Here is a 14,540-nt window from a genome sequence, read left to right as displayed (position 1 = left end):
GCAGGCAGGGTTTGAATCCCACATCTGATTCTTTTCTCCCTAACCTGTTTACCTGCATGGGGAAGCCCCTGCTCCCCCTGTCCCCTGCTAATGGCCATGTCCCCCCTGGCAGCTCCATATCCCTGCTCTCTCCCTCCTCCCCTGCCAGTGCCCATCTCCCCTGCCAACGCCCATGGTCCCTGCCAGTGCCCTGCGGGGTTTGCTGTGCCATGGTGGCATTTCCCCAAGCATTGCTCCTTGCCAACAACAGCCCCAAGCACAGCCCTGTTGCGGGTGGCACAGCCAGACCAGGGTGACATTCCCAGTGGTCTCCAGCCCCAGCTGTGGGTGGGATGAAGCAGCACCCTCCCTGCAGCTCCCCAGGGGATCAGGGCTGGGGAAGGGGCTGTGTGCTGCTCCCCAGGACACCCTCCTGGCATGGGGTAGGGGCTGGCTCCCTCCAGGTGCCAGGACTGTGCCTTCCCACAGCCCCAACCCTTAGCCACAGTCTTCAAGAAGGCAGCCAGACTCCTTTTTCCCAGAACACCCCACCACATTCCTGCTAAGTGCTTTCGGCTGTGCCAGTGCCACCCTGGTCGGAGCAGAGCCACGCACCAGAGCCCTGCTGGGGCACGAGTGTCTGTCTGTCTGTCTGTCTGTCTGTCTGTCCCTGCAGGCCTTGAGCTGTGTCACTCACAGACTGGCCCAGCTCCATCGCTGTCACCATGTGCTGCAGTCGTTCCCACACACAGCCCTGGGTCACTGCTGTGACCGGGGTGCCTGGGCTCCAAACCACCCGGAGCTGCAGGAGCAGCTGGGGGAACGCTGCTGGAGAGGCCATTTGGGGCAGCTTTCCCCAAGGACTTTCTGCTCTGTCCCAGCAGGTCGCTGCCGGGCACGGACCGACCCGCGCGCCGGCATCACCCCCCTCCTCCGGGTGCACATCTGGCCAGCAGATGCCAGCCCAAAGGCTGGCTGGAGCTGGGGACAAAGGCTCTCGCTACCTCCTCCCGGCAGGGCAGAGCCAGCACTGCCGGCTCCAGCCGGATCTTCCTCTTGCCAGGCTGGGATGGCCCTGGAGAACCTCCAGGGACTGGCAGGAGGTTCCCAGCCCACCTGCCTGGCATGATTCCCAACGCAGCACCCAAGCACTGGCAGCAACCCCATGGCTGAGCCCATCCGACATCCCCTCCGCCCCAGGCAGCTCCTGCTGATCCAGTACCAACACCAGGCCAGGCTGGAAAGCCACCCCAGAGCCCACTCACCTTTGGCAGCTCATTTTAGACTTGTCCCAACAACACGAGCCTCAGGGCGGTTCTTCATGGCGCATTAATAGTATTTCACCAAAACAAATGGTGCTGGTACTGCTGGGTAAACTCCAGGCAGGTCAAGGAAATATCCCCGGGAGGAGCCAAGGCTGGCTTAGCCCAGGCACTGCCAGGATTAACTGTGGGGATTTAGCAGCCAGGGCGACTCCAGCTCAGCTCATCACACCGTTCCACCACGCTCCAGCATCGTCACTGGTGAGGTCCCCACAGCCAGCAGGACCACGGAACATGGGCCACCACCGCTGCTGGGAGGGCTGGACAGAGGGGTGGGAGAGAAATAACCAAGCTGGAAATCATGACACAAAACATGCATTCATTTTATTCACAAAAACAGCCTGGGTCGCTAAAACATTACAAACAGCATTTCAATTTAATGATGGAGAGAGCTGGAGAGACGGGGGGTGAACAGAAGAGAAATATCACTTTGCGTAACTGCTTCAGCACAGGTCCTGCAATATTTGTTTTATTTTGATTTTAACTTCTGTAAGTTTACAAAAATTACTTCTAGGAGTAAACCGTTGCAATTAGGAGGATTTTCTGTACGCAGCATTTCTTGTTCTATATTAATAAACTAACAACGACTTTTTTTTTTCCTTTTTTTTACTCTTTTTTTTCCTTTTTTTGAATTCTGCCGGTTGTGTAGCAATTATTTTCTTCCACCTTTTATACCGACCCTCTTGTGGGTTAAACTTCCAGAGGTGAATGGCGAGGAGAAGGGATACTACATCGCTTTAAACATATTCTCATTTATAAACATGAAGTTGAGGCATTCTAGAAACTATCCACTCTATTGTATGATGGGAAAGAATCAAATAAAAAGTATAAATGAGGGTGCAATTAAACAACTGTGCTAAATTACAGTAGTGCTTATTAGTAACTAGATTTTAAAAGGTTACTGTAAATTTACATTCCCTACACAAGTACTGCATCTTTCACACATAAACAACATCAACACCAAAACACAGAAAGAAACTGATTGTCCATACTCTGTCTATTAAGTCTTGGTACTTTACAGATCCATTGTTTTTTTCTTTTAATTATTTTTTTTTTGTTTTTTATTTGAAAAGCAGTTAAATGTCTGACTAGGACTCGAAGATGTTAAAACGAACGCAAAAAAAAAAAAAAAAGGAAAAAAAAGAAAAAAATTATAAAAACAGGAATGAGATTTGCGAGAAAATATTTTTGGTTCTAAAGAGACACAGGTGCATCCATTCATTTCAGCCAAAAATCCCTTGCCTGAGACAACACAAGCAAGCAGTGACATTGCACTTGGATGACAGAGCTTTGGGATTCCCGTTCCTACTGGAACCATCTGAACGCGGCTCCTGTAGGAAGCATCACCTTCTGGAAAGGAAGAGAGACAGGGAGGGGGACAGAAGAAGAAGGGACAAGGTGTTAGGTCGGGTCCAGCACAGGTGTGCAGCACCAGGGCTGAGCACCCACCCCTCACCCCCACCCTGGCACCCCGGTCCCCAGCTGGATGGATCCAGCCCAGACTCAGCACCCTTTGATGCCGCTGCATCCCAAGATTTCCATCCTGGGGTCCCCCTGCTGCCAGAGCCCTCCCTGGCCGTGCACCAGCACAGCAGCTCGGCCATTGTTCCCACACCCCCGTGTCCCCATGTCCCCGTGGGCAGCTGGCACCGTGGCACAGCCCCCGGCTTCCCCTCTGGCCAGCGGTGAGCGCAGTGCCGGGCCGTGGGCAGTCGGCATGGCCCGGCACAACCTGGCACAGCCTGGCACAGCCTGGCACAGCCTGGCACAGTGCCCTCACTGCCAGCCCCCACAGTCCCTGCCATGGACGGACAGACACCCAGAGCACAGGAGCCCAGGCACCAGATGGGTTTAGGAGCACATTTGGATGGAAACTGGGAGCAGGAGCTGAATGGGCCTGGGGACACCAGAGCAGGAGCTGCTCAGGACATGGGACATGCTCAACAAACCCTGATCCCAGCAAAGCAGCCCCAGGCACCACCAGGTACCTCAGCACCCCACAGGGAAGAGGGATGAGTCCCACCAGGCCCAACCCCACGGCCAGCAAAGGGCCCAACAACAGACAAGGTCTCTGAGAAGCCACCTCCAGGAAAGATGGTGTGGGGCCATGCCCCAGGAGCACTGTGGTCCTCTGGAAGGAGAACCAGGGACATTTTCCATCGGGATGAGGTGGACAGCCTGCACAATGTTCATGAGAACATAGGTGGAGTATGCAAGGACCACCACGTCTCTCAGTGCCAACAGCCCCTAGGCAAGGCTGGGCTGTGCCAGCCAGACACAATCACCACAGGATCACCACACAATCACCTGAAAGGACCCTTCAGGTCCCACATCTCCAAACAAGCAAGGGACACCAATGGGAAAGAGGCCACAGGCTGCAGTGACAGCAGACTGGCTGCCCTGAGGCAAGCAGGGGCACAATACTGAGCCCGTGGCAGGGCTGGGACACCTCATGTAGCATCCAGAGTCAAACCAGGCACATTTTGGTCCCTAATTCCATGTAGGAGTCAGCCAGATCTAACTGGCTCCTTCTCTTGGATCAAGACAGCAGCCAAGCTCAGTGAAACGGCTGAGCAGCATCACCCCATCCCTGCAGGAGATTTCCACTTCCACAGGCACAACCCAGACACGGGGCCTGGGCAAGGGCAGGGGCACGAAGGGCCAGAATGGGCAGGAGCTGCTGGTGCCCACCAGGCTGCTGACAGATCCCCCCTGCTTCTGCTCCCAGCCCATGTTAGGGAGCAAATTGAGCTGGGGCAGTCACAAGCCACAGGCATCACCCCTTCCCCAAGGTGTCCAAGACACATAATCAGACATCTGGGAAGGCACAAGTGCCTGTGCCCAGTGATGCACAGGGCTGTGGCACTCCACACTGACCACAATGGATCCCACTTAGGCACTGAATGCACAACAAGTAGGGCAGAGCAGGATGGACTCTCCAGCAAGGGCCACTTACCCAGACCCATCATCCCAGAGGAGAGGAAAGAGGGGAGAGGGAGCTCCTCATGGGTCTGGAAGGAGATGTCTCAGAAATACCTCTGCTCCTTTATTATTAAAGGAAGATGGACAACCAGCTCTAATGTGGATGTCCAGGAGAGATCCCCCTCATCCCCACAATCACAGACCTACAGAATAATTTAGAGGAAACCTTAAAGATCCTCTCATTCCATCCCCTGCCATGGGCAGGGACACCTTCCACCAGACCAGGTTGCTTCAGGCCCCATCCAACCTGGCCTTGGACACTTCCAGGGATGGGGCAACCACAGCTTCTCTGGGCAAACTGTGCCAGGGCTTCAACACCCTCATAAACATTTCTACCTTATGTCCAACCTAAATCTGTCCTCTTTCAGTTTAAAATGCTCACCCCTTGTCCTCCATGGCCAGAGTCTCTGTGTGAGACTGAGCTGAGGGTGACAGTGACCCTCACTGGCTCTATCTGGAGCACCAAAGCTGTTCAGCACAGCTTCTTTGGATGGAGAACAGCTCTGATGAGTCAATCCCAACTATTCATGGCCTTCGTGTGACCTACAGCTCTGCAGACAAGCCCAGGGTGACCTGTGCAGGGCTGGCCAGCAGCCCCCACAGCATCAGCCAGGGCTGCTGGGGCTGGCAGAGCCCAGAGGAGCCTGGTCAGCGCAGGGACGTGCTGCTGCCTGCTCCCAACACCTGACCCCGCCTGTCTCAGAGCCCCAGGCAGCCCCAGCACAGCGGGACACCAGTGGTGACCGGTTCTTCAGGCCCTGTAGATGTGCAGATAAAGCTTAACAGCAGCTGAGGGATTTAGCCCGTTTTTTTACGCCACCATAAAGGTTTAATTCTATTTTTTTTTACTGCTTGATTTTAGATCAATGTTTAATATAGCTGCGACCCCTGTCTGGGCTCTCCTAGGATGTTCCTCTGGCTGCACAGGGGAGGCAGGACAGAGTCACTGTCCTTCCTCTGGGGGGCAATGGCACTGCCCCCCACAGACAGGGACAATGTTACAGTGTGCTCAGGCCATGTTTTCCCCCATTCCCCAGGACCCCTGTGACTCTGATCAGATCAGCCTGGTCTCCTCCTTCCAGCCCCAACAGGGTTGGTGGAGACCCAAGAACCCCTCCCTGTCCAGAGCCCAGATAAACCCCTGACCCTTCCTGTTCATCCTCTTTGCCCTGCTCTTTCCCCTGGACATCACAGAATAAAGAGCTGGAAAACCACATCAGGGTGAGAGCCTCTTTTGAATCTTTGCCCATCTTCTGATGTTCCTCCCCTCAAGGCCTCAGATCTCTGGGCTAGCCTGATAATTTAGGGGCTGAGAGGGGAGAAATGTCAGGACAATGCTTCACAAAGCCTTGTGAATGGTTCAGCCTCATATGAAGGGCACTGAATGGCCCCTTCTGTCCCAGTGTCCAGTACAGCGGTGTGGTGGCACCCACCAGGACCAGCAGTCCTTGGAACTCTGCATCCTGGCCCCCTCCAGACAGGTCTCCAGCACAGCACAGGTGCTGGTGGTTGCCCTACAGTTGGCCCAATGTATGAGCAAGGCTGGTTGACAGGTTAGATTCAACAAGCCAGCTTTGACCCAGGTGACCTGGGACATTGGTCATGGTGTCCCTGTGCCAGCCACAATCCTGTACAACCCTTCCAGCAGCACGTGGCACAAGTGGATGTTCTGAGAGAGGGGGTGGCTGGCATGAACAGGGGATGGTGATGCCCTGGAGTGACCCACACCTGCCCAGGGTCCATCCCACCAGCACGGTGGCATCCCTCTTGGGCCTCAGCACGCCTGGCCATGCCCAGGGGGACGGGGCTCATCTCTGCTGGGGCCCAGCTCCACCAGATGCAGAACCCTATTTCTTGGCCTCCATTTCCCAGCCAGTCATGAGATGGAGAAACCCATCACAGGGGTGACTGTTCCATGGGCTCCTGGTGCTATTTATCACCCCCAGACCCAGCGCTGGGAGAAGGGAGCAACTCCTCCGGCTGCTGAGAGCTCTGAGTCTATTGACCCGCTTTAGGACTCTTTGGAAGAAATGAACTTTTTTTTTCCCTTTCTCCCTTTTTCCAGATCACTGACTCAGCAAATTAGAACAAGAATATAATTTAGCAATACAGCGGTTTTTGAAAGACACAGTCCCCCTCTCCTCATCCCCACCGCCCAAATAGATTTTTTTTCCCCTTCAGTATTCATTCAGAGCTGATGCTAATTGAAAAATGTAGAACGTGGCTAAGGGAGCAGCGGGCCTTGGTTGCATTGGGACCACCAGAGGATGGGCAAGGCCTTTGTGCCAGGATGCACCATCCAGCTGCTGCCCAGGTGACTTTTTGGCCTGTCTGTCTCTCCATGGGGATGTGCTCACCAGGAGGAGGAAGCACACCAGCATGGCTGATGGTGGGGTCAGCTCACGGACAAATCAAACCTGGCTTCAACACAACACCTGGGTGTGAGGAAGAGGGAGGCTCTGCCAGAGCATGGGGCACTCCTGCCCTGCTGGCACCCAGCCCCCAGCCATGCCATGCCACCAGCCCGTGACCCCTAATGAGGCCCCCACAACCCACGTCACCAGACTTTCCCTGTAGTCCCACATGAATGTCACACCTCCCCAGTGGATTTGGCAAGGTGGCACCCCAACCCAAAGCCTCTCCTCCAAAGCCAAGGACATCCACAAGCAGGCCATGGTGGGCAGTGACAGCCCGAGCACCTGGCTCACACCAGGGCACCTGGGCATCCCCAGCAGGAGCAGGGATGTTCCTGGCTCTGCTGGGTGCTAAAACAGGAGCACTGCCAGTGGGGACTGCAGCACTGCTGCCACAGGAAATCCAGCTGCTGCCTTATGGACTCATCCTGAGCACCCCAGAGGGATGCTGGCCCAGGGACACCTGGCACAGCCACTCCACTGGCCATGCTGTGGAATAAGCTGAGGGGTTGGGCTTTGGCTGCACTGTGGCCACAGGTTTCATCATCACCAATTACCCCAAGGTCTGCCCCAAAAAGTCATCCCCCTCCTCTGGGGCTGGATGTTGCTCCCCATCTCTGCCACCCACTGAGGACAGGGGATGCTGTCACCAAAACCCCAGCAGAGCCCCACTGCTGCCTGTGCTTGCAAAGGGGAGAGCAAAGTCCAGCGTGCCCAGGGAGAGACTCCAGTCCTCCTCCCCACATCAATCAACCCCAGTACATAGCACGGGGTGGGACTGGGGGCACTGGGCAGAGCACACATCTCAGGGTGTTAATGGAAAAGGGAAAAATAAAAAAAGTAAGAAGTACCAGGTGTTTTATTATCTAGGGCAAGATCCAAACCCAGGAGCGCAGCCCGAGGAGGGGTTAGGGTGCCTGAGAGGGGCCGGTTACCTCCAGTGCTGCAGAAGGCTTCTTTTTGAGTTCTTCACATTTTCGGAATTTGCAAATCTGGTGGCCAGTTTTGCGATTCCTACAACTGCTGCACTGCTCGCAGTTTATCCGTCTTCGGCAGGGCGGGCACATGCCGCATCTTTTCCGTTTCTTTTTCCCCGAATTGATGGCAGATGCCAACTCATTCTGCATGGGATACTCTGCCAAGCCAGCCATATGGAGCGCGCTCTCTGCCAGAAACACGCCGGCAGGGGTCATAATGAAAAGGCCTGGGTTGATGGGAAAAGCCCCCAGGTAAGGAAAATCAGAGGGGCCGTTCATTGTCTCTGCAGCTGAGACTGCCTCCATGTCAGAGATACCAGTCCCGTGCTCGCTTGTTAGAGGAAGATGCTCCTGTACCACTCTTTTGAGCATTTCTGTCGACTGAGCAAACTGTTGGAGGGCGGTCTGTCCTTCTGAGGAGAGCTCCGACATCCGGTCTAATTTGCTCAGCATACTAGAGATGTTTTTGTGCTTTGAGGTAGAATGACTTTTATCCACAGTCGCATCGTTGCCATTAGCTAAGGGGTTGCCTTTCTCTGAATGTTCGCTTACCGAGCTGCTGCTACCAAAGGTGGAATAGTGGGAGAGTGGACGGGACTTCTTAAGACTTTTGTTCAAAGGTTCACTTATTATTCCACTTTTGTTCCTCCTCTCGGAGTTGACAGGGGGTTGAGAGTCATCTTGGTTATTTTTTTCCGTCTCTGGCTTGTTCCCAGTGTCTTGATGGGAGCCCGAATTTGACATGGTGCCCGGAGCACAACAACCAAACCAACCCCAAAATATAAAAAAAAAAAAAAAAAGCCAAAAACTAAAAAAAAAAGAAAAAAAACAACAAAAACCCCAAAACCCCACCCTAATGCCAAAGTGAAAGACCCCCAGAGCCCTTCTGGTAGCACTGGCCCGCCAGGCACCGGGGACGCTCAGATGGGACCGCGCATCAACGGGGCGTCTCCTCCCGCGCTGGCTGCGGAGGACTCAGGGTGCTCTCAGTGCACAGACATACTCTGCGGCTCTGGGACACACCACGCGGCTCTGGAAGGAGAAAAGAAGAGAGAGTTAGCGCTGGCAAGAGCCAACAGGCTTTTCAAAGCGGCTCTTCCTCCCCCTGCCATGAAAATCTCAGCGCCGCGAACAAAGGAACTCCAGGGAACGGACCTCGGTGGAGATCCGTTCCGCTGCTCTCTAAAAGGGTCGCCATCCAGACAGAAGTGGGGGGTCACAGGGGAAGTCCTGGCCTGGTAGCAATGGCACTCTGATGCTTAAAGGCTCTCTGTGCCTGGCTCTCCTCCCCCAGGGACAGCAGCCCCAGGGAAGTCACGGGGCTCATCTCCCGCTCCGCTCCAGCGGCGTGCGGCCCCACACCGGATGGCACTGCAGGCGCCAGCGGGATGCTCCCAGCCAGGAGCTGGAGCTCATGCAAGGGGTGCCTGGTTCCCACCCTGCAGCCACCCTTGTCCCCAAGCTAAGTGCCATGGAGCACCCAGCTCCCACAGTCCCAGGGATGCTGCTCACCCAGCTCAGGCTAAGCTGCACCCCTTCTCCTCCTCCTCTTTCTCCTCCTGGACCATTGTCCCTGAGCCAGCACTGGGCAGGGGAAGGACGCCACATGGAGAGCAGCAGTGTCCACCTTCAAGCGCCTCAGGGATCCACAGCCTCCTCCTCCAAACCCCACCAACAGCTGCACTGTTCACCCCAAATCACATAGGGAGCTGCACCGTCCAGTTCTCAGTCGCTTCCAGCATCCACTTCCAAATCCCATGGGCAGCCATGGTGTTCACCTCCAAATTCCCATAAGAGCTGCAATGGCCACTTCCAAATCCTGTGGACACCCATGGTATCCACCTCCTAACCCCACCACGGGCTGCAGTGTCCATCCCCAAACCAAACAGGGAGCTGCAGCATATACTTCCAAGCCTCATCAGGAGCTGCAGTGCCCACCTTCAACCCCATAGGGAACACAGCATCCACCTCCAAGCCCCACTGCTGACCTCCTGCCATGCCCCAGCATGCCCAGCACACATGCCCAGCTGCTCCAGCAGCGCCACAGGCTCAGCAGTGACAGCAAGAGCCTTCCTGGAGCGGATGCTATGCTGCTGTCCCTGGGGCGACTCCGGGGCAGCTGGGTCCAGTGTGGCTGCAAACACTTGTTGTTGTGAAATTCCTCCTCCTCCTCCCTGCCGAGCACGCACGCACACAGGCACCGCCAAGTAATCAGGCTTTAGAGGAGGAAAGCTGCAGGGCTTAATGGAGCAGGAACCCAGGTCCCCACCCCGGCAGCAGCTGGGGGAGGGTGGCACTGGGAGGAGGCCCCTCGCCCACCCGATCGCTCCATACTGCCTATCCCAGCACCTTCCTCTCCAGGGCCCAGACGGGGATGTGGAGAGCTCTGCTGATACCCTCACTCCTGTTGTAGGGGTGATGCAGCAGAATGAGGGGCATCCCTGCACCCCACACCCCACTCCTGCTCATCCATCACCCTTTGGATCCCCTTCTCCAGTGCAACCCCAGGAACCCCACAATAGCCCAGGAGGACCTTTCCCACGGACAGAGCTCGGGCATCGCCATTAAAACGCTGATGGGGGCAAGGTGCCTGTGCCAACTACCGTGGTACCGGCTGCGGAAGCAGCCCCGGTGTCTCACTCGGGTGCCAGAGCTGGCTCGCCCACGGAGAAACCCCCCCGCCCTGGCGCTGAAAACCGCTTGCTTCAGCTGCTGCGGGATTTAAGATGCAGCGCGGATCGATGCAGGGCTTGGGCTCCAGCCGGGAGCTCGCCAGGCCGCGTGGGGAGGGAGGGCTGCGGCGGCAGGACGGGCTTGTCCTTCCCCAGCATCCCGCCCCACGCCAGGCGGGGGGATGCGGGGCAGCCGCGAGCTGGGGTGCACCCCAAAGGGATGACGGGGTGCTGGGAAGATGGGGGAGCTGCTGCCATGCAGCTGAATCACTCGTCCCCTCTGCCAGGGAGGTGGGGAACCTGTCCCTGGCGACCTTAGGACGGGTCACACCTCAGTGCCGACAGCAACGGGCGCTGGGGCCGGAGCGGGGAGCGCGGCAGGAAAAGCAGCGGACGGGAGGATGTGAGATAAAGCGCCCGGTGCTGTTATCTCACGCCTGCCCACGGCCGCCTTTCCTGCGGCCCTGTGCCTCTTCCGCCCGCCCCACGCCGTGCGGGGAGCCAAGCGCCCGGACACACGGCCCGGGGTTCGTGTGGCCCGGGGTTCGTGTGGCCCGGGGTTCATGTGGCCCGGGGTTCGTGTGGCCCGGGGTTCATGTGGCCCGGAGTTCATGTGGCCCGGGGTTCATGTGGCCCGGGGTTCATGTGGCCGGGGGTTCGTGTGGCCCGGGGTTCGTGTGGCCCGGGGTTCGTGTGGCCCGGGATTCGTGTGGCCTGGGGTTCGTGTGGCCCAGGGTTCATGTGGCCCAGGGTTCGTGTGGCCTGGGGTTCGTGTGGCCCAGGGTTCATGTGGCCCAGGGTTCATGTGGCCCGGGGTTCGTGTGGCCCGGGGTTCATGTGGCCCGGGGTTCGTGTGGCCCGGGGTTCGTGTGGCCCGGGGTTCGTGTGGCCGGGGGTTCGTGTGGCCCGGGTTTCATGTGGCCTGGGATGCGCCACCCTGCCCTGCCCGCTCACCCCGAGGCACCGGAGCTGCCGTGCCGTGGGCCTGCCGGGGAGCTCCGGGGAGCTTCGTCAAAGCGCGGGGTCCTGCCCGCATGGGTCTTCCCACAGCCCCACAGCGAGCTCCCGGTGCCAGAGTGGAGGGGACACCGGCTGAAGCCACAGCGCGGTGACCATTTCCACCAGTTCCCATCTTCTTGGCAGCCAGACACACGTCCAGCCTCCCTGGCCAGTCCCACCGTGCCACAGGGCACCGGCAGCTCTGAGCCCCCCTCGCCGACCCCTCGCACCGGGGCGATGTCAGCACAGCCCCCTGGCACCCACGGCTGCGGGACAGGGCCAGCCCAGCCCGCCCGGCTCCCCGCACCGGGACACACCGGGCACGGTGCTCAGCCCCAGCGGCGCAAGGCAGTGCCCGCGGTTGGCACGGGGCGCGGCGCCGAGCCGTGCCGAGCCGTGCCAGCGGCGCCCCCGCACAATCCCACCATTGTCCCGGCCGCCGCTTGGCCTCCGCCAGCTCCCACCATCTGCAGCCACCCGGCGCTGCCCTCCAGGCCGGACACTGGGGCCGTGCCAGCTGCGACCACTCTGTCCCCAGGCTGTCCCCTGGGTGCTGGGGGTACGCATAGTTCACATAAAAGGGGGGGTCCCCCACCCTGCCACCGCGGGACCACCCAGCACAGCAGATATCGCTGCTCCTCGCCAGCCGCTGCCCGGCCCCGTCGTTAATTGCAGCGGGGGGAGGAATTAATGATCTTAATCCCTTCTTTATGATTGACCCGAGTAAAGATGGTGAGGGCCCCCCCGTGCCGTTCCTGCCCCTTTTCCGGCCCCCATCCCTTGGGGAAGGCGCCGGGCAGCGTCATCTGGGTCCCTGTCAGGAGGTGCTTAGGCCGGGCCGCATTAAGGGCACGTGATGGGCTCCCTCGCCCGGGTCTGCACGGGGCAGCTTAACGGCCTGGAGGGAAGCCAGGGTTCAAGGGGACACCAGCAAGGTCGGGAGGCCCCAACCCGCAACCAGGGCTTCCCAAGCCTTTGCTGGACGCCGTTCCTCCCCTGCCACCAACCCCCTGCCATGTGCAGGGTCCAAAGGCCAGGGGGTCCCAGGGTGAGGGACAGCACGTGTGGAACATGTTGTCCTGAGAAGCTGTGGCTGCCCCATCTCTGGAAATGTTACAGGCCAGATTGGTGGGTTACCCAGTAACTCCAGGGTTTGGAGTAACCTGGTCTAGTGGAACATGTCCCTGCCCACAGCAGGGGGTGGAATGAGATGATCTTTAAGGACACTTCAAACCCAAACCATCCTGTGATTCTGTGTTTTCTATGGGTCACCCCAAAGACCTGCCTCCCACCAGCCTGGAATGCTCAGATGGGCCAAGGCAGCTGTGCTCTCCCACAACCCAGGCAGGGAAATCTGGGATGCTCCTCTACACGGGTCTTCCCCCAGTTCTCAGCACCACACCACCCCTCACCTCCTCCACTCTGCCCCAGGGCTCCCTGCAGCCCAGCACACAGGGGACTGCTCTGCAATAGTCCTGACAATGCCAAAATAAATAAAGGTTGCAAAAGGATCATCTCTGGTGGTCCGGAAAAACCCCTGCCAGCCAGGGAGACTGGCTGAGAGTCCCCCCGGTTGCAGGCACCGTTCACTGTCAGAGGGGAGCAGGAGAGGAGCTTTGCTTTTGCTAAAAAATGACAAGCTGCAAATTCCAGCTGGCTCCCCTGTGTTTTCGTTGCATGGCTGGAAAGCCATCAGCTCCCGCCGACCTAAAAAGTCTCGTCTTCAAGAAAGAACTTCTGCTTTCCTTTAATTTTAAATAAATCACCCTCCTCCCAGAAAAGCCGCCGGTTGGTCAGCCGTGCACAGACACGGCGTAAAGGGAGAAGAAAGCAGCAAAGCTGAAGCCGAGCTGCTCCCGGGCTCTGGAAACAAAAGGAGAAAATCAAAATTCGCCTTTTTTCTAATCCCTGGGCGCTGGGTGGGCACTGGGGGCGGTGGCTTTGTCCGCCTGCAGCAGACGGAGGACGAGGACGGAAGGGACCCCGGCGTCTTTTCAGCCTGGAGAAAGGCTGCAATTGTCCCCTCTGCCGCGGTTTTGTCCCCACTTCCTCCCCCTCACCGTGTGGCCGCCCGCCCAGCCTGGCCCTCACCTCCTCCCCACCACCATCATTCCCTGCTGATGGATGGACAGACAGACAGATGGACGGGCTCAGCCGTGCTATGCACCAACCCATCACCAGCGTGTGCCCCTCTCAAAGGCATCCCAGGAAAGATGTCAGTCCAGGCAGGCTGTAACCAGAGGCACCTTTCCCTTGCAGCTCCAAAGAGGGGCTGGAGGTGGTCCCTGTGTTCCTCAGCTGCCCTGGCCAACAGTGGGCAGGACCTTGAGATGGCCAGAAGCACAGGACCATAGGTGGTGGAAGCGATGCACGGGGAGACAAGACAGCCTGGAGGCATCCTGGTGTCTGAAACACATCCTGGGATGAGACACTGGTGGGCAGGGCAGCACCACGGCCCTGTAGCACTGCCACAAACCAGAAGGTCCAACAGCAACCCAGGTCAAAGGCTCAGGACAACATGCCCCACCAGAACAGGGTTCACAGCAGCTCCGACCCCAGCACCACAAGAGCTGATTCAGCTGCCAGGTGCCCATTTCTGAAGCACAGTCGAACCCTCTGTTCCCTCCACCAGGTGTTGACACAGGTCAGCTGAAACAGGCGGTGATGTCTTATCACAGCCTCACCAGCCAGATGTCCAGCAGCAGGTGAAGCAAGAGAGAATTCAATCCATGATCTCCCAGGGCTGATTACCCCACAGCACACCCATCCATGGTGCCTGATAACCAGGTGCCTGAGGCAAAGACAAGCCTGTTATTTGCAAGCCATCCTCTTTGTCAACCCAACAGCCCCAAGCTCTGCTCTCTGCATTCATCCTTCCAAAAACTGGTCCAGCCAGAAGATCCACTCCTGGACGTATCATGGAAGTTACTATCACCCACCACCTTTTCTCCAGACATCAAGAGAGGACACTCAGGCCTGGGGGAGGTTGGGGCAGTGCTGTGAATGCTCAGGCTCACCCAGGGTGGGTTAAAGACCCAGAGGTATGAGAGGTCAAGGTATGACAGATTGCCACATGGGCAACTCACACAGACATAGTTCATCTCTTGTGCTCCAGAACATCCTCCGAAGGGCCAGTCATGGCAGCCACACTGCTCGTCTCTGCTGCCGAGGTGGCGCTGAGGGATGTTAAGAAGC

At 57.7% G+C, this 14,540-nt stretch overlaps 1 protein-coding gene across 4 annotated transcripts in view; it reads right to left on the bottom strand.

Moving 5' to 3' along the window:
• Positions 1-1,600: 1,600 nt before the first annotated feature.
• The window catches only part of CXXC5 (CXXC finger protein 5), a 35,736-nt gene continuing 22,796 nt past the window's right edge, over positions 1,601-14,540 (bottom strand). For 2 of the 4 annotated variants that reach the window (XM_072935263.1, XM_030283856.4), the window contains exons 2-3: positions 7,633-8,706; positions 1,601-2,651 (exon numbers count right to left, since the gene is read on the bottom strand). In XM_072935263.1, coding sequence (XP_072791364.1) covers positions 2,607-2,651; positions 7,633-8,418 — 831 coding nt within the window. In that variant the 5' untranslated portion in view covers positions 8,419-8,706 and the 3' untranslated portion in view covers positions 1,601-2,606. Of the gene's footprint in view, positions 2,652-7,632; positions 8,707-14,540 lie in introns of those variants that run through there. The other 2 variants (XM_072935264.1, XM_072935265.1) reach the window with 2 other exon arrangements.

Source organism: Taeniopygia guttata, chromosome 13 (assembly GCF_048771995.1).
Source record: "Taeniopygia guttata chromosome 13, bTaeGut7.mat, whole genome shotgun sequence".
Lineage (NCBI taxonomy): Eukaryota > Metazoa > Chordata > Aves > Passeriformes > Estrildidae > Taeniopygia > Taeniopygia guttata.
Note: the sequence above shows the minus strand (reverse complement) of the source record. Positions and strands in the feature narration are given on the sequence as shown.